Source organism: Danio rerio, chromosome 11, assembly GCF_052040795.2.
Source record: "Danio rerio strain M-AB ecotype USA chromosome 11, GRCz13ab, whole genome shotgun sequence".
NCBI lineage: Eukaryota > Metazoa > Chordata > Actinopteri > Cypriniformes > Danionidae > Danio > Danio rerio.
The window spans coordinates 18,493,431-18,514,534 of NC_141031.1; the positions used below are offsets into that span (position 1 = coordinate 18,493,431).

General features: G+C 40.4%; 1 protein-coding gene across 4 annotated transcripts in view; it reads left to right on the forward strand.

Moving 5' to 3' along the window:
* The window catches only part of draxina (dorsal inhibitory axon guidance protein a), a 75,310-nt gene extending 60,151 nt beyond the window's left edge, over positions 1-15,159 (forward strand). For 3 of the 4 annotated variants that reach the window (XM_087272786.1, XM_087272787.1, XM_087272788.1), the window contains exons 4-7: positions 7,655-7,775; positions 7,994-8,086; positions 11,886-11,975; positions 13,927-15,047. In XM_087272786.1, coding sequence (XP_087128912.1) covers positions 7,655-7,775; positions 7,994-8,086; positions 11,886-11,975; positions 13,927-14,039 — 417 coding nt within the window. In that variant the 3' untranslated portion in view covers positions 14,040-15,047. 4 annotated transcript variants of the gene reach the window in all.
* Positions 15,160-21,104: the final 5,945 nt, after the last annotated feature.

Genomic DNA, 21,104 nt, shown 5'->3' on the forward strand with positions numbered 1-21,104 from the left:
AAGTAGTTTTAAATTATAAGTTACTTCTTTGCTGCGTCCTCCTTGATGTTTCAATAACGCATAATAATCTTTACACCATATTACAGACACAGCAGACAGTAAAGGTTTTCGAAAGTTTTTGTCAAGATTAAAAGGTGTTTGTGCGCGTTTAGATGCCTGTATGTGAGTGTGAGACCGAGGAAAAGAGCGCTCCCTTCACAGCTCTGTTGATGCCGCGACCGGCTTTTTCCTTTTCTTTTTATTGTTTTTATTTATTTTGGAGATAATACACAATATGAATACAACAGAAAGACATTAAACTTTACAAATTTCGTGTCCACTTTTGTAGGCTTAAAACAATAGTGTCATATCTAGATAAAATAGCCTAGCTATATTGAAATAATTTTAAGAATTACAAATAACAGATATAATAAAATCACATTTAATAAATAAACCAATATAAAACTAACAAAAGCTAGCTATAACAATTAGGTAAACTGTTTTAAAACCATATTAAACGTTCGTTTTTCGAAAGCCTCTCTGAAAAAAAGATATTTTCTAAAAACAATAAACACTGGAGAATGTTTTAAATATTATTTATAAAGTATTTGGATACGATGATATTAATCAAATCATGCAAACAGAGCATTTTCGGGGTGAGTGAAAGCAGAAACTAGGTGACCTTTTTTTCTGTCTGGAGCTGCGCAGCACTATTTTGACGCATCGGGGAAAACTGCACGTTCAAAATGTGTTCTGTGTCCTCAAACAAGTGCGTATGTTTTTATATGACGTGGTAAAATTAAAAAAGGAAATTTTATATACATAAAGAGCTTTATTAGTGCATAGCTGCTGAGCGCATCGAAATATAGGTTATATTTCATAACGTGCTGCTCTTATGTGCTGAAACACTGAACACTTTCCTTTACTTAAGATATAATAAGCAACATCTTTAAATAAAGGGAATCACCTATTAAATGTCATAAAGCCTATAGGGAAAAATTCATGTTTCAGTTCTCTCTGGAGCATTTGGGATGAATGTTGGACAGCGTCTGTCTAACTGAGGATGTTATAAAATACATTTTATATCGAGTTATTAACAGAGAATTTTATATATGTGGTTTTATATTATGGATGTGTCAGTGTGCGCTCCCTGCGCTGGGTCCCTCCGTTAGTGGCGAGACCACTGGATTTCGATGCCAACAGCCGGTCAGCGAGTAAATGAATATGATGAATGAGAACACACAGGCATGTGAGTATAGACATACATTGTACTGCTGTACAGTAACGTGTCATTTGTTTGTTTTGGTTGTCCTAATTTTAATAGTTTCGTGATAATGTGGTGTGCTTTATCTGCCTGATTCCCGCTGAAGTGGGCGGATTGAGTGACGTTCGATTCGGGGGATGTTCTGGGGGCGGGGCTGGCATGACGCGCTGCGTGCTACTAGCCCGACAGTGGAAACGCGACATGATTTCGGCCTCACTGCTCAACCTCCAGGGCGATTGGCCCGGCCTGGCCCGATAAAAGCCCTGGCTCGCACTGGCCCGATAGTGGAAATGCGGCTAATGCTCAATTGGTACTAATAGGCCCAAACTGTGCCAAGAAAATATCCCCCACACCATTACACCACCACCACCACCACCACCAGCTTGAACCATTTATACAAGGCAGGGTTGATCCACGCTTTCAAATTGTTGATGCTAAATTTTAACCCTACTATCCAAATGTTGCAGCAGAAATAAAGACCCATCAGATCAGCTAACATTTTTCCAATCTTCTTTTGTCCACTTTTGTTGAGCCTGTGTGAAGTATAGGCTCAGTAGCTGACAGGAGTGGCACCCGGTGTGGTCTTCTATAATGCTGTAGCTCATCCACCTCAAGGTTTGATGTGTTGTGCATTCAGAGATGCTCTTCTGCTTACCTCGGTTGTAACAAGTAGTTATTGGAGTTACTGTTGCCTTTTTATCAGCTCGAACTAGTCTGGCCATTCTCCTCTGACCTCTGGCATCAACTTTTCTGTAAATCCTAGAGATAGTCGATCAGCATTTTCTGAAATACACAGACCAGCTCGTCTGGCACTAGCAACCATGCCACATTTACTTAAATCACCTTTCTTGCTCGGTTTGAACTGCAGCAGATTGTCTTGATCATGTCTGCATGCCTAAATGCATTGTTGCTGCCATGGGATTGGCTGATTGAAAAATGTGCGTTAACAAGCAGTTGGACAGGTGTGTCTAATAAAGTGGCCAACAAATTTTGAGTTGGTTGTACAACGAAACTACTATAAAGTGCCGTAGGTAAAACTGTAGGTAAAACTGCCGTAGACTTTTGTGTCTGTCATTTTGTATTTTTGTGAATGACATTTTACAAACACATAACTATTAAATTGTAACTTTAAATTCAAAATACAAGTTTTGATTATTTTCTGTGTGCAAATCGGGATATTCAGCTATTAACATAATGTAATGTCTAAACCATGGTTGGGGACGCAGTGGCACAGAAGTTAGAGAAGGTCGCTGGTTCGAGCCTCGGCTGGGTCAGTTGGCATTTTTGTGTAGAGTTTGCATGTTCTCCCTGCGTTCACATGGGTTTCCTCCGGGTGCTCTGGTTTCCCCCACAGTCCAAAGATATGCGGTTCTGGTGAATTGGGTAGGCTAAATTGTCCGTAGTGTATGAGTGTGTGTGGATGTTTCTCATAGATGGGTTGCGGCTGGAAGCACATCCGCTGCGTAGAAACGTGCTAGATAAGTTGGCAGTTCATTCTGCCGTGGCGACCCTGGATTAAAAAAGGAACTGAGCTGAAAAAAAATTTAAAGAATGAACTAAACCAGGGGTGTCAAGCTCAATTCCTGGAGCATCGCAATCCCGCAGAGCTTAGTTCCAGCCCTGTTTCAACACATATAAGGCATCAAACAAGCGTAAAGCAGCGGTCAAACTAGAGTTTGATACTGCGAAATTCTGTCGTGCGGCGCTGCGAAAAAGGGCGGGATTAAACAAGTTTATTAGACATTTAAAAAAGCGAGTGATTGCTCCATGTTTTAAATTTCTGTCCAGAGAGTTCATGTTTGGATCCTTGATTGGTCTCATGCAGTTCATTCAGCTGGATCAGCTTTTGAATTGTTGCTCAAAGCATCTTCAGGGAAAACCATGATGTTGTTTTCAAAGCCAGACCTCTTTCTTTGCAAAAAGGTGAAACTGACTAGATTTTTTCAAAGGTTTGTGAAGTAGAGCTGTTCCATCACCTGAAGGCTTACAGTATAATAATTATAGAACTGCAGAGAGAATGATAAAAACACCATTATTGTAATTACAAATTTACCAATTTTACTGACAACTTTTATTATTATTATATTTAGAGTATTTCAAATGTTTCAGCCTAAAATAGTTTTTTTTATTATTTACTCACCCTATAATAATAAATAAATGAGTGAAAATAGCGATTTACATACACTGTAAAACCACAAAGTCAAGGTAACTAGAACCATTTGAGGAAACCGATTGCAACAAACCATCAAAGTTCAAAAACATTCTAATGAGTACTGTGAACTTTTGAGTTACATATGAGTAAACAAAACAATTTGAGCACAGTAAAACCCAATAAATGAAAAGAATTCAAACCAACTGAGTACTGTAAAACCCAATTAGTTAAGGCAACTCAAACCATTTGGGGAAACCGATTGCTACAAACCATTGAGAGCAATTTGGGGAGAACATACAAACCTCTTTTCAAATGAGTAGAATAAATTTTCAGTAAATTTTGAGTTACTGAAACTACATTCATTTCACTTGATAAAGTAGACTATTGTGTTTTGCAGTGTATGTTTGGCAGACATATTCATGAAAAAAAGTGCTGTTGCATTTATCTGTTTTTGAATAGACATGCCACCTGCTGTACATTTAAGGTACTGCTATATATATGTTCATTTCATCTAGCCTATGCAGTAGAGAGTTATGTACAGTTTCTTTCAGTGGCTGTTTTAGGAATTTAAGCTTTGTGAATATTTGTTTGTCATTTATTAAACAGTGACTCTATACAGTGTTAAACAGATGTATTATATTTCTACTTTGATTAGTTCTTTATTTTCTTGTACACACAGATATTCTTTCTGTCTCAGATATTCTATGCCAGCGGTGAAACCAAAATGATCATTTTGCTGATTTATAACACAAATTAAAGACAGCAACACCCCTGTGTATGGAAAAAAATCAATGCCAAAAGTCTTGAATTAAAAAGCTTGTTGAATATCACAAACTGAAAAAAATAATACACCGTATTAACATGTTCTTGCATTTTAATGACTTGAATTCCAGGGTTTGTATTTTTAGGTCCTGAAATTTAACATATCTGTTTATTTAAGCTGTGAATATTTCAACGAAAAATATTTCAAACACGTTTTCATACTTAAAAATTCAATAACTCATATTCAATTTTTCAGATTTCACTTACAAAATATTCAATACCCTTTAAAAATACAATGTATAATATTCAAAAGGTAATTTTCAGTTCATTTTATTTCAGTTCAAATATTCGCTTCCATAAATTCAGTGAATCAAATTCGACTGTTAAAATTCAACATTACATCCGGGAACTGCAGGAGAAGCAATAGATTGCAGATTGAAGATCGCCAGCTGCTCTAGCTTTCACCAGCAGGTGGAGATGGAATAATGTAAGATTTTTAACCCAGTAAACAGGCGAGAAAAAGGCTAATAAAGGCACAAAAGTAGCATTTAGTATTAATATCAATGCCTTGGACATTATAAATGATAAAAAGTATGAGTAAAATGAGTAAATGCGGTTTTAGTCATCTATATTTGCCCTTATGTAACGGAAGCCATCTGGTGATCGCGTAAATCTCAGTCCTCGGATCCAGCGACAGACGTTGTTCTGCAATCTTTAGCATCCTCGGAGCTTGTCTCCCATGCCGGCTCGCTCCCTGCTCGGACCGGTGCGGTTACTTGCACATAAACCGTCTTTTGATGAATATGATGTTACACATTGTCTATCTTTATTGACTCTTCCATAGACGCAAAGTATTATATAGACAGCTAAAGAATATAAACGTAAGAGAAACAGGAGAGGAAATATTATAATAGTAATACAAAATAGATAAACATTGACAGGGCTAAGAACAATTAGAGATTTTATGAAAATGTCACAGAAAACAGTTTACTTGGAACTGTTAAACAGAGTTCAGGTATGATTTAAGGTTGGTTATGGATGGGGCGTCTAATTTAAAATAATTTAACATAACGTGCGAATGCATGGTTAAGATGGCTTTGCGTCTATGGAAGAAAGAGTCAATAGATAATATAGACAATGTTTAACATCATATTCATCAAAAGAAAGCTAGAGCAGCTGGCGATCTTCAATCTGCAATCTATTGCTTATCCTGCAGTTCCCGGATGTAATGTTGAATTTTAACAGTCGAATTTGATTCACTGAATTTATGGAAGCGAATATTTGAACTGAAATAAAATGAACTGAAAATTACCTTTTGAATATTATACATTGTATTTTTAAAGGGTATTGAATATTTTGTAAGTGAAATCTGAAAAATTGAATATGAGTTATTGAATTTTTAAGTATGAAAACGTGTTTGAAATATTTTTTGTTGAAATATTCACAGCTTAAATAAACAGATATGTTAAATTGCAGGACCTAAAAATACAAACCCTGGAATTCAAGTCATTAAAATGCAAGAACTTGTTAATACGGTGAATTATTTTTTTCAGTTTGTGATATTCAACAAGCTTTTTAATTGAAGTCTTTTGGCACTGATTTTGTTCCATAATTCGGTTTCAACTTGTGAGTGGTGAATACTTACATTACATGTGTGTGTGTGAAAGAGGCTGTGTGGACTGTCTGAGCGCACTCACACATGACGGTAGTCACTATGTGCAATTTAAAGCAAAAGTCACAATTAACTATTGGTCCCTTAACAATATTTTTAGCCAATCAGCTTTCTTATGTTTATAATCACTCTCATTAATCGGTGATAATTTTTTTTGCGCGTGCAGCGAAAATAAATAATATAAATAATAGCACAGTGGCCAACACCAATCTAAATAATATTTGTATTTTTAAAATAGCAGAGAGGTAGCCACGCATATTTAATTATTTTTTTTATCTGATTATGAGCCTGATCAAACAAGATCTTGAGAAGATGAAACTGTGCAAATGGATCAAGATACCAGGAGACAGAAGCAAATTGGCCAGAAAACATGAGAGAAGAGGTAAAGGCTCTTCTTGAAAATTAGACTGAGTAAGTCATTTAATTACTAATTTTCACTTGGCACACAATAGTAAAGTCGACTGAATAGTGATTATTCATATGATTTATGTTTGTAGCTACATGTTTTTATTATCCTGACTGACCCATAACGTTTTATGGCACAAATTAATTAAAAAGAGTTCTAAAATGTTATGCTCTTTTTTTTTTCGCTATCACCATTTTAAGAACGTCAAGTTCTGGGATAACTGAAATTTTGTGGGGGACAATGGTCACAGTAACTTTTATACATTCATGTGTAGATAATGTCATACAAATAAACTGTATTAAAAGTTATTCAAGTGAAATTGGAATTAATAGCAGCATTCATTCATTCTTTTTTTTTTCCAGCTTAGTCCCTTTATTAATCTGAAAAAATCTTCATTCAAAGGGCTATTCACTCCTTCCCCTTAGCCTTACGCTTACAAGCTAAAGAGAATTGGGACACCCCTAACCCTTGGCGTGAACGCGCTTAACAAGGGGTAAGGGGAAGGGCTGAGGGGTAGAATTGGAATTGGGCCTTAATTCACAACAAAAACAAATTCTTGCTTTCACAACAAAAACTTTTCAAACTGATAACAAAGAAATTAGTCACACTCAATCTCTCACCAGAGCCTCTCAAAATGTACTGCATGAATCCCTCAGAGTATGTTAGCTGTTTTAGAGTTAAAACAATAAAGGCTGGAGAGGTGGGCTTCGAAGTATGACATTAAGGGGTCTTGATATGTAAATATGTGAAACTTCCAACAAGGAACATACTCAAGATAAAAGTGGAATTTGAATTTATAACATTTGGCTTTACTGAATGTGTCCCACAACCTACAGCTAATTTTGCTCAGAAAAACAGAGACAGTCCTTGCTGCAGCTTGAGGACATAGCCTACTTGACCAGGTCCATTACATAGTAGAAAAACATTTACACCTCTCCCAACCCTAAACCCAACCGTCACGGTAGCATGGACATTATGTTAGTGGGGGTTACAATGTCTACTACGTTTTGGACCTGGTCCAGTACGTCATCGTGATACAGACTGCAGCGAGGACATCTTCGAGAAACAGAGCAAAGCTTTGTTCAAAATAATTTTTTCATGACCATTAGGTGGCTCTGTCTCTAAACTTGGTTCTTGTGATGCCTTGTCTGACTATGTGAGCCAGGACAGGCTCAAAATAACTCAAGTTAAGATTGTGTATATATTATTAAGTATCTTATAGACTTTCTTTGTTAAATTTGGACCACATTTTAACACTCATTGCATGTGCAATATTCATTGCTGAGATTTTTTTCCACAGCTGTTCAGGGATGTAAATTTAGCATAAAGTTATTATATGCTGTTTTAAATTAACACTTTGCTAAAAGTGACGTCACATGGGTCACCCAGAATAAACCTATTTAATCATGTTTTGTTCAGAAGTCAAGCCAAGGCAGGACTCAAGGTGAAGTGATGCCCACTCTGGACATGACCCTCTTTGACTGGACTGATTATGAGGATATGAAGCCTGCAGACAGTTGGCCATCAAACAAAAGAAAAGGTAAGAAAACACATTTTCAAAGTTTAATCAGTAAGACTTATTTTTAAATTAGCTTCCTTTAGAACTTGTATGTCAAGATATATACTGTGATTAAAAATGTGATTTTAATATTGAATAAATTTTCTAGATTATTATTAGTATTATTATTATTATTATTTACATCTGAGCATAAATAACCTGCAAACTCACAGATAGTGGTCTGTCTGTTTTCCTAAAAGATAAACGTCGCAGCAAAAACAAGAGCAATGGAAACACAACAACTGAGGCTGGAATTGTTGAACCATGTGACCATCATCTTGACTGCCTTTCTGGTCAGTGCATTCAGTACTTCTTTCCCCCAGCCCAAATATATCTTTTTGATTTAATAGGGTTTCACTTGTGTATCTTGAAATAATTTTTTTTGTTCTGAATCACTCAGTTGTTTATTTCCTTTGTTCAATTTAGAATAAAACTGAACCTTTAATTGTCATTTATAAGGGATTTATAGGCATAAATTATCCTCACATCAGATTAGGTTACATAAGTTGTTTTAATTTACATTTATTAAAAAACAAAGCAACTATTAGTATGTACCTCAATAATAATAAATGTTAATTTTAGTAGTTTAATCACAATTATCTTAAAAGATGCTAACTACTCTAAAAGGCCATGAAACTCTCTGTCTCACACCTCTAGTTTGAAAAAAGTAAGGATAGTGGGTGTACCCAGCTTTGTTAAGACGTGGAAGTCCAGCGGAGTTTCGTTACTTGTGTAAAACTCAGCCTGATGAGGCTTTATACAGATCGTGCTTACCGAATTTTATATTACTCGTATCTGTGCTTGGAACGTATGGTTTATTTTCACAGCGTTATTCAGCATAATCTCTGCATGAATTCACAGACTGCTCTTGTGTGTCTCCTTCGTGCAACTCTCTTGCTTCACTTCTCGTTCTCTTTCTTTTTTTCCTTTTCCCTCCATACCCGAGATATCACGAGAGTAGAAACCAACTTTATTTAAACATATTTTTAACATTAATAATAAATATTATAACATAATATTCCCCTTCCTCTAAAAAATGTCCTTATTTTTAATATTTTTTTCAACTTACTTTGTCATTACAGAATAGTGATAATAGTATATTCTCCCAAATTGCATAGCAAAAACACCAGCCAATAACTGAAAACAATAAAACAATCTGTCAATACTGCAACATAGCCCTAAAACCAATTATACAGATTTACAACAGTGGTTAGTGACAACACACACCCATATCCCTAGACAAACAGCTTAAAAGTATAACCAAGGCAAAGCAGTTCAGTGACAGTACGTAATCTAGTAGAGTTGAATGTCTTTCAAGTAAGCAGGTGGTCGATGTGACCGTAAATGTCTGTGTGGTGTGACAGAAGGCACTGGGGCCCGAGTTGGTCCTTTCCCAACCACTAAGGTTGGCGCTTGGCTGTCTGCACTACGGGTGGTGTGGGAGCAATGACTCTTGCATTCGCAGGCACAATATCCTGTAAAGAGCTGTATTCCACCACAAGTTTGTTTGTTTCTGGCAAGTGTGATCCGGCGGGGGGCCCAGGGGTCACTGGCGTAAAAAAGGGGGGAAGGAGAACTGATAGCGTGTTCAGGGTTGTTGGTTTGGGGATGGGCTAAGGTGAGGGGTGAGTGCATGTCTGTGAGTGATTAGTGATATATGGCTTCATACAGTTATAGTGAATGACTTTAGGCTTTGTATGCGGTTTGGATGTGTCACGAACAGTGAAATCTACAGGGATCAAGGTACCAGGCGGTGCGACTGACTGTAGAACTTTATAAGGACCCACCCAGTAAGGATGAAGTTTATTATGCATGTTGGCCGGGTCATCAATGAGCACCCTGTCACCAGGTTTGTATGGGGTGTATTTAACATGCCGACCTTTATAATGTCGCTGACGTTCTTGTCTCTAAAAGCAGTTGCTGAACGATGAGCAGCAGACAATCTTTGGCGTAGTGAATTGGCAAATGCTGCAGGCGTGCAGGTTTACTTCAGGCGTCACTGAAGTGACAATGGAGCTATTATGAGACAGTATGTCTCAGTATGTGGGACCCTGGCCTCACCGCTATGCGCTAAGTAAATTGGTGTAAACCCTGTGCTGGAATGATTCATTGTAATTTTGAGATGTGACGTATTATTGCGGAAAAGCTTCGGTCACTAAGCTAGCCAGTTCGGCTGCATAAACCTGAAGGGGTTCCTGAGATTTGCGTGGTCAAGCATTCAGATATGTTTGAAATGTGGCAAAAAATGTTGCACATCCAAAAACAGCACTCAATCTGGCTGAATCTTAGATCATAGTCGGTTTTAAGAGCAGGAGAAAGTGACTGCCAGTATGCAAATGCAGGTTCTGTTAGTTTAGCAGGAAGGAGTGCAGCTTTATCAGGTGGTGTGGCAGAGACATTCAATGCAACTACAAATCTCTGTATCCATGAGCCAAATGATTCAACACCATCGCCCTAAAAAGGAGCAGGAAGATCTATCCTAAAATGGCGCATTTAAATTTGCAGCAAGCATCGCGTTTTGTGGCTGCGGCTGCAATATTGTCGTCGTCAGACATTCATGTGTGAGCAGCGGCAGCAAAGGGGGGAGAAAGAGGGGAAAAAAAACGGCACGTAGTCCAGCTTACAAAAAAATTATAGCTCGTAAAATATTGTGAACAATACAAACGTGCCAGCAAGTCAATGTGATTGTATTTTGTATAAGTACAAAGTCAAGCAGAAAACATCCATACAAAAAACGAAAGCACAGATAGCCAACCGCGCTGCCACTAGTGTAAAACTCGGCCCGATGAGGCTTTATACAGTTCGTGCTTACTGAGTTTTATCCGTGGGTTCTTGGCTATTACCCGGTCTGTTAAGGCCATTAGATAGAAAAGTCCCAATCAACTTCTGTCCTTGGAACGTTTATTTTCACAGCGTTATTCAGCATAATCTCTGCATGAATTCACAGAATTCGTTCTTTCTTTTTTCCTTTCCCTCTGTACACGAGATATCGCGAGAGTAGAATCCAACATTATCTAAACACATTTTTAACTCTTACACTTGCATAAAAAAACTAATTTACACCGGTAACCCAAACACAGACGCAGGGGAGATGGACAGCGATTCAGAGAGCAGCGTTTACAGCGGATCTGAGATTCCACCAAATTTCCCTCAGTCACATTATCTGGTTGATGACAGTGCTGGTCATTTTTAATATTTCAACTTTGAAAAAGTGAACTGTTGTAATCTTAGCATGCTACATCTGTTGTGAAAACATTGGTCTGGCACCCCACCTCACACTGCACTTCGGGTTCAGAGCAGTTCTGTTCATATGCATGCAAATGCGGCAGACTAAAAAAGTTTTGCATTTTGCTGCGTTGTGATTGCATGAAATCAATAGAAGATCAAAACACGACCTCTCAGTGTAGAAATTTAAAATATGGACCAGACACTTGCTTTCTTTAATTTTGCATGCTCAAACTCTAGTTTGACCGCAGCTTTACACTGTGGTGAAGGTTTTCTTGGGCCACTTTCATTCAATCACCTGTTAGCACAATGCCTGACAGCTATCAGTATTTGAACATAGGTGCAGTTAGTGAACCTAAATAACTTTGCCATAAGCTTTTTTGGTTCAAGAGTGGTTCAAGAAACATGCTGGTGAATTTCTCTTAATGCCTTAGCTTGTGAATTCACCCAACACTTGTCTTTTTGTTCTTGTTTATGTAAAGCACTTTAAATTGCCACTGTGTATTAAATGAACTATATAAATAAACTTGCCTTGCGTTGACATTAACCCAATTGTGAATTTGTGGTTTAAGTTGGAAAAGTGGGTCAATTCTACATTATAACCACCCCGCCATTTTTTTTGGGCTGAAGGTGTTTATAATGTAGCAGCATACCAGAGTAGTTTATATATCGAGTGGTCAGGATTTTGTAAAGTGTTACATTTGGGTAGGAATGATATGTAGTAGTGGGTGAGAACTCATTTTTTAAGGTTTTAATGATTTTTTTTGTTGTTGTTCAACATAAGTGGTTGGATAAACATGGATAAAACATGATAAATAATGTCTGATATTGTTTACATTTAAACTTTTCTTATTGTGCTTCGACCAGGTTCCTGTTGTGACCTCAGAGAATTTGAATGTAAACCTCACAACCGTGGCCTAAATAACAAGTGTTTTGATGACTGCATGTGTGAGGAGGGTGGGTATGACTATTTCATTTTGTTTTTTGTTAGAGGCACTAGAGAACTAGATCTAGAATAAGAAACATGTCTGTGTCAAATCACCAATAACATTTAAATTAATTAGTATTTTACACAAAGAAATGTATATATAAATTTAATTTTTTAGGACTAATAAGATTTTTACAATAAAGCACCCCTATTAAGGATTTTGAAAACTATTTTGTTTTTGAGATTCCCCAAGAACAGGCTGACATCTATGCAAGGTCACAAACTAATTATTTTTCTTAAAATATGCATGTATTTTTACCTTATTTGCTTTATGAATCTCAAACAAGTTACTCAACTGAACATTTTGCTGTAATTGGTTCAATAACACAGTCTGTTGTGATTGGTCTACTGCATGCCACACATTTTGGAAAGAGAAAGCATGCAACAAGTGGGCAGACACTCTGCTAAAGTTTTCTTGTTGAAATCAAGATGAAAAGGCTTTGTATGTGTTTTGAAAATAAATGGTTTTAAATGTGCAGTATGTAAGTTTGACAACCAGTGGTTAAACTAGGTATTGCTGGATCAAAAAAAACAAAAAAAAACGCTAGAGCAGGTTGCCAGACTGAGGACCAAAGGGAGTGATTTAATAGCTGATTAAAGACTGATTTAAATCATGTTCTAAATAAAAGGAACAGCATGTGATAAAAGGAATATTTCCATATTAAAAGAAGTTTTTGTCTTAACCAACACCTGAAATTTATATCTTAGAAACAGCTTTTATTTCTTGCAGCTGAACAACAGAAAACTGACAATGATCAGCTCAGGTACACCTCATGTACTTTATTTAGTGTTAAATGCTACTAATGTTAGTTTGAATGCCATTTTACATGACATTTATTGCTATAATGAAAGCAGCAGCAGATCTTCACCTCAGATCTTGAAAATAAAATAAACCATTTGAAATTGAACTTTAGAACTATGACTCAAAACCCACACATCTCAGTGATTCAGCTTGTACAATAATAATGTTAAAGAGGGTTAATATGTATTATGTAGATTATAAACCTTACCATTTCATTGGCGTTCTGTCTGGTGCAAACAGCCAAATTGCGTATCACTGCAAATCTCATCACGTAGCATGTTGTTAGGACACGGGTTACAATGTAACCTGCTCACCTATTGTTTACATTCGTAATATTTAAATGATTTGCTAATTAATAACCCCTTCATGTGGAACTCTGAATCTGTGTCTCATTTCGGAGGCTGCTACTGTCCACCGGAGGTTGCATTTCGGTCATGGGCACATACTTTGAAAGCCTTTCTGACTGAATGAATGAAGACAACCTGAGGTGCTAAAATAAAATTGGCTAAAGTGGCATTGGGTGGGTTAAAATAACTAAAACAAAGACAGCTGTTCCAGAACTTAACAGACATTTTCAAAGCAGAATAACTGACTTAAGCATTGTTTTTCAGATAAACAATTATGTTCACTTAGCATGCTTCTGAAATATCTGCAAACATATTATGGCATTTTTATGTTTTAGAGGAGTCAAAAACTTTCACACAGCACCTTTAAGTCTAAACTGTACTCTGAATTAACTCTTTCTTTCGAGAAAAAATAACTTAATTTACTGTGCACTTCAAGATTTAAAACTTTACAGAATAGTTTTTTTCATTTAGAGCTGTCAATCACTACATGAAATATAGTTTTAAAACCTAAAGTCAAATGTTAAACAGTCAAAATGTTAAACTTCTGTTTAACATTTGACTTTAGATAAGCGTCCAGAATTAAAGTGCCCTGATTATGGGTTTTTGAAAATTATATTTCATGTAGTGATTGACAGCTCTAAATGAAAGAAAATATTCTGTACATTTTTAAATCTTGAAATCTCTTTTCCACTCATATTTCAAATAAATTCACAACACAAAGTCTTCTAAATGAATGATGAAAGCAGTACAAATGTTTATAATTTTTTTTAGGTCTCCGATGTTACGCCAAGTTCCACCGCAAGCGGAGAGTGACCCGAAGACGTGGCCGCTGTGTGGACCCTGAATCAGTCAACAGCAACCAAGGAGCTTTTATTACCGTCTGACTGTAACAAATGCAGTATAAAGACAGATGAGAGCCTATACCCTAATACCCCATTACCAGACATGCAAGACTTGCTCATCGAATGTGTTTACATGAACTACACAATTACTGCTGAGATTTTTTATTTAAATTATAAGTAATTTATCCTTTGGAAACACTAAAAGACAAACTAAATTTACAAGTTATAGTTCAAAGAACCAGAATTAACAGTGTCATTAGATAAACTTAAGAAAGAGATAAAGAAATCCCAGAAGGCACAGGACGTCAAAACATGACATCAGATTGATGTTGTACCCCAACATCATGGGACGTTGCATTTTGTTTGGAAATGAAAATCAGGTTGACGTCAGAATCCAAAGTCAGGCCAGCGTCAATGTCCAACGTCATACAGACGTTGCATTTTGGTTACTTTCCAACACAATCTAAAACGATAAAATATCAATGTCTAATGATGTTACAGCTTGACGTTGTGTGGATGATATCAATATGACATTGGACTTTGGTGATTGAATGTCAGTAATTGACATCAATATGGTGGTTTAAGATGTTGTCCCGACTTTGGATTTTTTTTGTCACTTTCCAACACAACCTAAAACCAACAAAATATCAATGTCATTTCACAACGTTTTTGGACGTCAAAATAACATTGTCATTAGATGCTGATGACCTAAATCTAACCTGATATTAATGTTTTAAGATGTTGTGTGTCTGCTTGGGTGTTTTCCCTTCCTTGAAAACATTTCTGAAGTTTTGCTTTTTTTAGCTATTAGCTGTTTAGCTGTTCATTTAAATTTTATTTATAATAATTTGGCACCCTTGCCCTTGAATATAAGTGTGATCAGCACATTACTAGACATCATATAACTATTTATCTAGGGAACAACTCACAAGTTCTCGTGATTTATGCTTGTTTTTTTCCAATAATGGCATTTATTGAATAATGTATGTATAGTGTATTTTGCTAGATAGTCAGCTGAAAATAAACATTTACTGTAAATACCTCCTCAAACTATCCAAGATGTTGGTGATATTTTTTCTTCAGTAGAACAGTAAAGATTTTTAGCTAAACATGTTGTCCTCTGGTATCCATTAAATGTAAGTCAGTTGATGTTGTTACTTTGTGTCACGATCGGTGAAGGGAAAAAGGAGCAAGGACCCAAGCGCAGAGTGAAGTAGGATTTATTAATTAAAAAATAAAATAAAAGGCAAAAATAAACAACCCCGAGGGGGAAAACACTACTACAACAAACAATAAAACAAACAAACAAACAAACTTGACTGGGCAGGCACGACAAGGCAGGGCTGGACACAGCAGGACAGGTAAACATCGACAACATATGACAACAGATGAACATAATTAACTAATAATGGGTTAACAAGGAGGGTGGGACTAGACAATAGACGGGAGAGCGCATGACACAGAGAGACAACACAAGCCATGCGCTCACATGACAAGAACATGCGGCCAATAAGAGAACTCATCAACCGCATGTTCATGACAAGACGAGCACAACACTGAAGCACACAACAAAAAGCACGTGACCACAATGTAAACATCGGGCCACGTGCTTTGACAAAAGACGCAAACACACGATAGATGAACACCTTACCGTGCGCTCACATATAAGCAACGCGCATGCTTCATCTCAGCGCCAACCAAAACTGAAACCAACTAGACGGAGGCGCCGAGAATAAAGCAGCGCGCTGCTGACAGAACAAACACTAGTACAGGAGCGCGTGCGTCTGACGGACGCAGTGCGTGCGCGGCCACATCAAGCGGCAGCGCACACACTCTGCGTACACCCTTGACGGCGCGCGCGCACACAGAGACAGAAACAGGACCGGACATGGGTAGTGTCAGAGCTCTGCTACCAAAACAAGAATTTACAAAGACCAGAGTGGCAGAACCCTGACACTAGCCCCCCCCCAAAAGGGACGCCACCTGGCGTCCCTAAAGGGTACATCCAACAAGGTACAAGACAGACAAGAAACACTACAAGACAACAAAACAGGCAACATCAGACACAAGACAGGGAGGTGAACAGGCAAGACGACATGAAGGGGGGGAGGGAGGGAAGCCAAGCCAGACCCAACAAGACAAACAAGGGAGGGATGGGAGGGCAAGACCAGGGAAGATCAGGAGGGACAGTCCAGGGTGGATTTAGTGGGTCGGGGGCCCCGGCAGGGAGCCAGGGTGGAGCCGGAGGATCCATCCAGGGTGGAAGAGAGGAACACCAGGGAGGAGCAGGAGGGACGACCCAGGGAGAGTCTATCAGGGGAGACAAGGCAGGAGGTCGGTGGGGAGCCGGCAGGGCTGGAGGCCTGTGGGGAGCCGGCTGGGCTGGAGGCCTGTGGGGAGCCGGCTGGGCTGGAAGCGGCTGGGCTGAAGCCAGCAGGGCTGGAGACCAGAGGGGAGCCGGCAGGGCAAGGAGCCGGGCTGGGACTGGCAGGGCAAGATGTCTGGGTGACGGCGGCAGGGCAAGACGTCTGGGTGGCGGCGGCAGGGCAAGACGTCTGGGTGGCGGCGGCAGGGCAAGACGTCTGGGTGGCGCCGGCAGGGCAAGGGGTCGGGCTGTGGCCGGCTGGGCAAGACGTCTGGGTGGCGCCGGCAGGGCAAGACGTCTGGGTGTCGCCGGCAGGGCAAGACGTCTGGGTGTCGCCGGCAGGGCAAGACGTCTGGGTGGCGCCGGCAGGGCAAGACGTCTGGGTGTCGGCGGCAGGGCAAGACGTCTGGGTGGCGCCGGCAGGGCAAGACGTCTGGGTGGCGCCGGCAGGGCAAGACGTCTGGGTGGCGCCGGCAGGGCAAGGGGCCGGGCTGTGGCCGGCAGGGCAAGACGTCTGGGTGGCGCCGGCAGGGCAAGGAGCCAGGCTGTGGCCGGCTGGGCAAGACATCTGGGTGGCGCCGGCAGGGCAAGACGTCTGGGTGTTGCCGGGAGGGCAAGACGTCTGGGTGTCGCCGGGAGGGCAAGACGTCTGGGTGTCGCCGGCAGGGCAAGACGTCTGGGTGTCGCCGGCAGGGCAAGACGTCTGGGTGTCGCCGGCAGGGCAAGACGTCTGGGTGTCGCCGGCAGGGCAAGACGTCTGGGTGGCGCCGGCAGGGCAAGACGTCTGGGTGGCGCCGGCAGGGCAAGGGGTCGGGCTGTGGCCGGCTGGGCAAGACGTCTGGGTGGCGCCGGCAGGGCAAGACGTCTGGGTGGCGCCGGCAGGGCAAGGAGCCGGGCTGTGGCCGGCTGGGCAAGACGTCTGGGTGGCGCCGGCAGGGCAAGACGTCTGGGTGGTGCCGGCAGGGCAAGGAGGCGGACTGGGACCGGCACTGAGCTGCGCTCAGGGGCTGGAGCCGACACTGGAGGGCGCTCAGGGGCTGGAGCCGACACTGGAGGGCGCTCAGGGGCTGGAGCCGACACTGGAGGGCGCTCAGGGGCTGGAGCCGACACTGGAGGGCGCTCAGGGGCTGGAGCCGACACTGGAGGGCGCTCAGGGGCTGGAGCCGACACTGGAGGGCGCTCAGGGGCTGGAGCCGACACTGGAGGGCGCTCTGGGGCTGGAGCTGACACTGCAGCAGAGGTCTTGCTCTTTAACCTCCACTTTTGAGTGCGGGTCAGCCCTTGCGGGCTGGACATGTGTTGGGAGGTGGTGCTGGTGTAAGGGATCCTCTTCTCTTGAAGGATCACTCCCTCCTTTAGCTGCAGAGCAGAGGGCAACAGAGAGCTGGGATTGGGATGTTCGCCATGAGCAGCCTGATGAACCAAATGCTCCACAAACTGATGGTAAGATAGCCCTCCCAACTTCAGCATCTGCTGGATATTGAGGGGCTTGTCGAGGGCATAGTTGAGGAGCTTCACCAGGGCTTGATCGTTGAACCCCAGCCCCTCTGCTGTCACACAAAATTTGGCTGTGAAATTGCCCACATCCATGCCACATTGCCGCAGCGACTGCAAACTGATGAGCTGCAGTATGCGCCTGGAGAAGGGGCTGTCTTCACTCCGCTGGGTCCTTATTTTGGCGAGTTCGTACTGTCACGATCGGTGAAGGGAAAAAGGAGCAAGGACCCAAGCGCAGAGTGAAGTAGGATTTATTAATTAAAAAATAAAATAAAAGGCAAAAATAAACAACCCCAGAGGGGGAAAACACTACTACAACAAACAATAAAACAAACAAACAAACAAACAAACAAACAAACAAACATGACTGGACAGGCACGACAAGGCAGGGCTGGAAACAGCAGGACAGGTAAACATCGACAACATATGATGACGAACTCGCACAGGACAGCAGACATAAGGGGTTTATAAACTGTAGGAAATTAACAAAAAACAGATGAACATAATTAACTAATAATGGGTTAACAAGGAGGGTGGGACTAGACAATAGACGGGAGAGCGCATGACACAGAGAGACAACACAAGCCATGCACTCACATGACAAGAACATGCGGCCAATGAGAGAACTCATCAACCGCATGTTTATGACAAGACGAGCACAACACTGAAGCACACGACAAAAAGCACGTGACCACAATGTAAACATCGGGCCACGTGCTTTGACAAAAGACGCAAGCACACGATAGATGAACACCTTACCGTATCTCAGCACCAACCAAAACTGAAACCAACTAGACGGAGGCGCCGAGAATAAAGCAGCGCGCTGCTGACAGAACAAACACAAACACTAGTACAAGAGCGCGCGCGTCTGATGGACGCAGTGCGTGCGCGGCCACATCAAGCGGCAGCGTACACTCTGCGTACACCCTTGACGGCGCGTGCGCACACAGAGACAGAAACAGGACCGGACATGGGTAGTGTCAGAGTTCTGCTACCAAAACAAGAATTTACAAAGACCAGAGTGGCAGAACCCTGACACTTTGAGGTACAAAAATACGCAAGCAAAATGTAATTCATTCATTCATTTTTTTTTGTCGGCTTAGTCCCTTTATTAATCCGGAGTTGCCTCAGCAGGATGAACCGCCAACTTATCCTGCACGCTTTTACACAGCGGATGCCCTTCCAGCCACAACCCATCTCTGGGAAACATGCACACTCTTACACTACGGACAATTTTAGCCTACCCAATTCACCGGTACCACATGTCTTTGGACTGTGGGGGAAACCGGAGTACCCGGAGGAAACCCACGCAATCGCAACTGAGCCGAGGTTCGAACTAGTGACCTTCTTGCAGTGAGGCGACAGCAGAGTCAGAGAGTATGCAAGTGTGGGGATTAATTATGTTTTGCATGCATGCATGTTTTTTTTTTCTCTCAAAGTAATGGCACCCACTGACCACCATTATATACCAGAGGACTACAGTTTCAGCTAAATATTGTTTTTACTGTTTTACTGAAGAAACCTAAACTTTGGGTTGCCTGAGGGTGAGAAATTGAACAGCTTATTTTAACTTTTAGGTGAAAATCTTTTACTTTACAGTAGTTTAAGCACAAAAGGAGTTCCATGACTTGATTCTTGACCCTGTTTAATGAACCTGACTCAACAGGATATCTCATATCTGTATCCAGATGAAAAAAATATGATAAGCTTACTGATAGACCTATTATGCAAGTTGGTAAACGTTTTTGCATGTGAGAACAAAATGGCACATTTGATTAAAGTTTTTAAACACAAATGGCATCTTTATACATATTTCAAATTAATTAAACTTAAAAACTAATAATGAGCCTTGAAAAATGTGCATTATAGTTAAACATAAATCAATCCTTGCTTTAAGTCAACCTACAGTATACAGTATATGTACAGATATTGTTCATCTTCCCATGAAGGTTGAACAATTTTTAGACTTAAAATTTTGAATAGCTTTAAAATCAACCCAGGCTCATTCGGAAAAACTTACTGCTAGATACCTTTCTGGAGATCTCCAAATACGTTCCAGGAGCTACGTTTTTTTTTTTTTTTTTTGCAGTTTTTGTTTTAGCAAATCCACCAGAGGCTGCTGTGCATGCTTTTTAGGATCTCAAATTTCCTTCTCCACTGCCATTTGCGCCTGCTGTTCTAGTGTGAATCCATTAAAGGCTTGACTGACCCACCCTCCTTCTTCCCTAAACCCAACCAATATTGTTTCCATAAGCACTGATTGGCCCGCCCAACCATTCCCTAAACCCAACCGACGGTTTTAAAAAGAAATCCAGAAAAAGAAAAGCCCTCGTCTGACTTCCACTATGTTTTCAGATTTTCCCACATTCTCACCCTGTTACATACTTGTTTATTTTATCATTTGGCTTCTGTTTTTGTCTTACCTGCTTTCTGGAATGATTCTTCACTAGACTCGAACCCCATCGTCATAGTCAACTCCTCTCTGCATCTTAAGTCCGCCAAAGTACTTGTCGAGCTAACTGGCAAAACGGGTAACAGCGGGAAAGCCATCCGCACGAAGGTACACGGTCAGCTGGTGAGCACGAAAACCGGGTCATACTGCACCGTAGCGTTCATTTTAAAGACGAAATGCAGCCATCATACTTCCGGCTACATAATTTGTGTTCTCCAAAAACGTATATAGGGCTACGTTTTCAGAAAAGCCATCCACACGCAGTCAGTGGAATTTTATGGAGGATCTGAGCAACACATTTACATCCAATTTATGCTTGGGCCCGTGGAATTACTTTATAGTACACAAGATACCCATTTTGTGTCATTTTGATGTACAAGGTGCATCCTTGCTATAGTTAGATGCATTGTTATAAAAGGATTATTCTAATTACAGTTTAGTAAATCTGGTCTTTTAAATTGTACTTCAATATCCTGACAGTGAGTAACTTAACTCTACAGTCTGCTCCTATAATTAAAAAATAAGCCATTTTAAATCATAAACAAGTTGCCCAAACCTGCTGTTTAAATGTTTACAGGCTTTTTTCTTCTGATTTGTAATGTTGAATCACTGTCAATAACTTTAGCCACTCTTCTATTCTGAACTCTGTGGTTAATTTGTGTGACTTATTTGTAATATATACTTTATTTATTGTTGTACCAAACAGCTTTCTTCATTTAGATATCTTATTGTAGACTGGAAATGTTAACTTCTAATCGTCTGTGTGTCCTGACTGAAAGATAAGTGAGTGTTA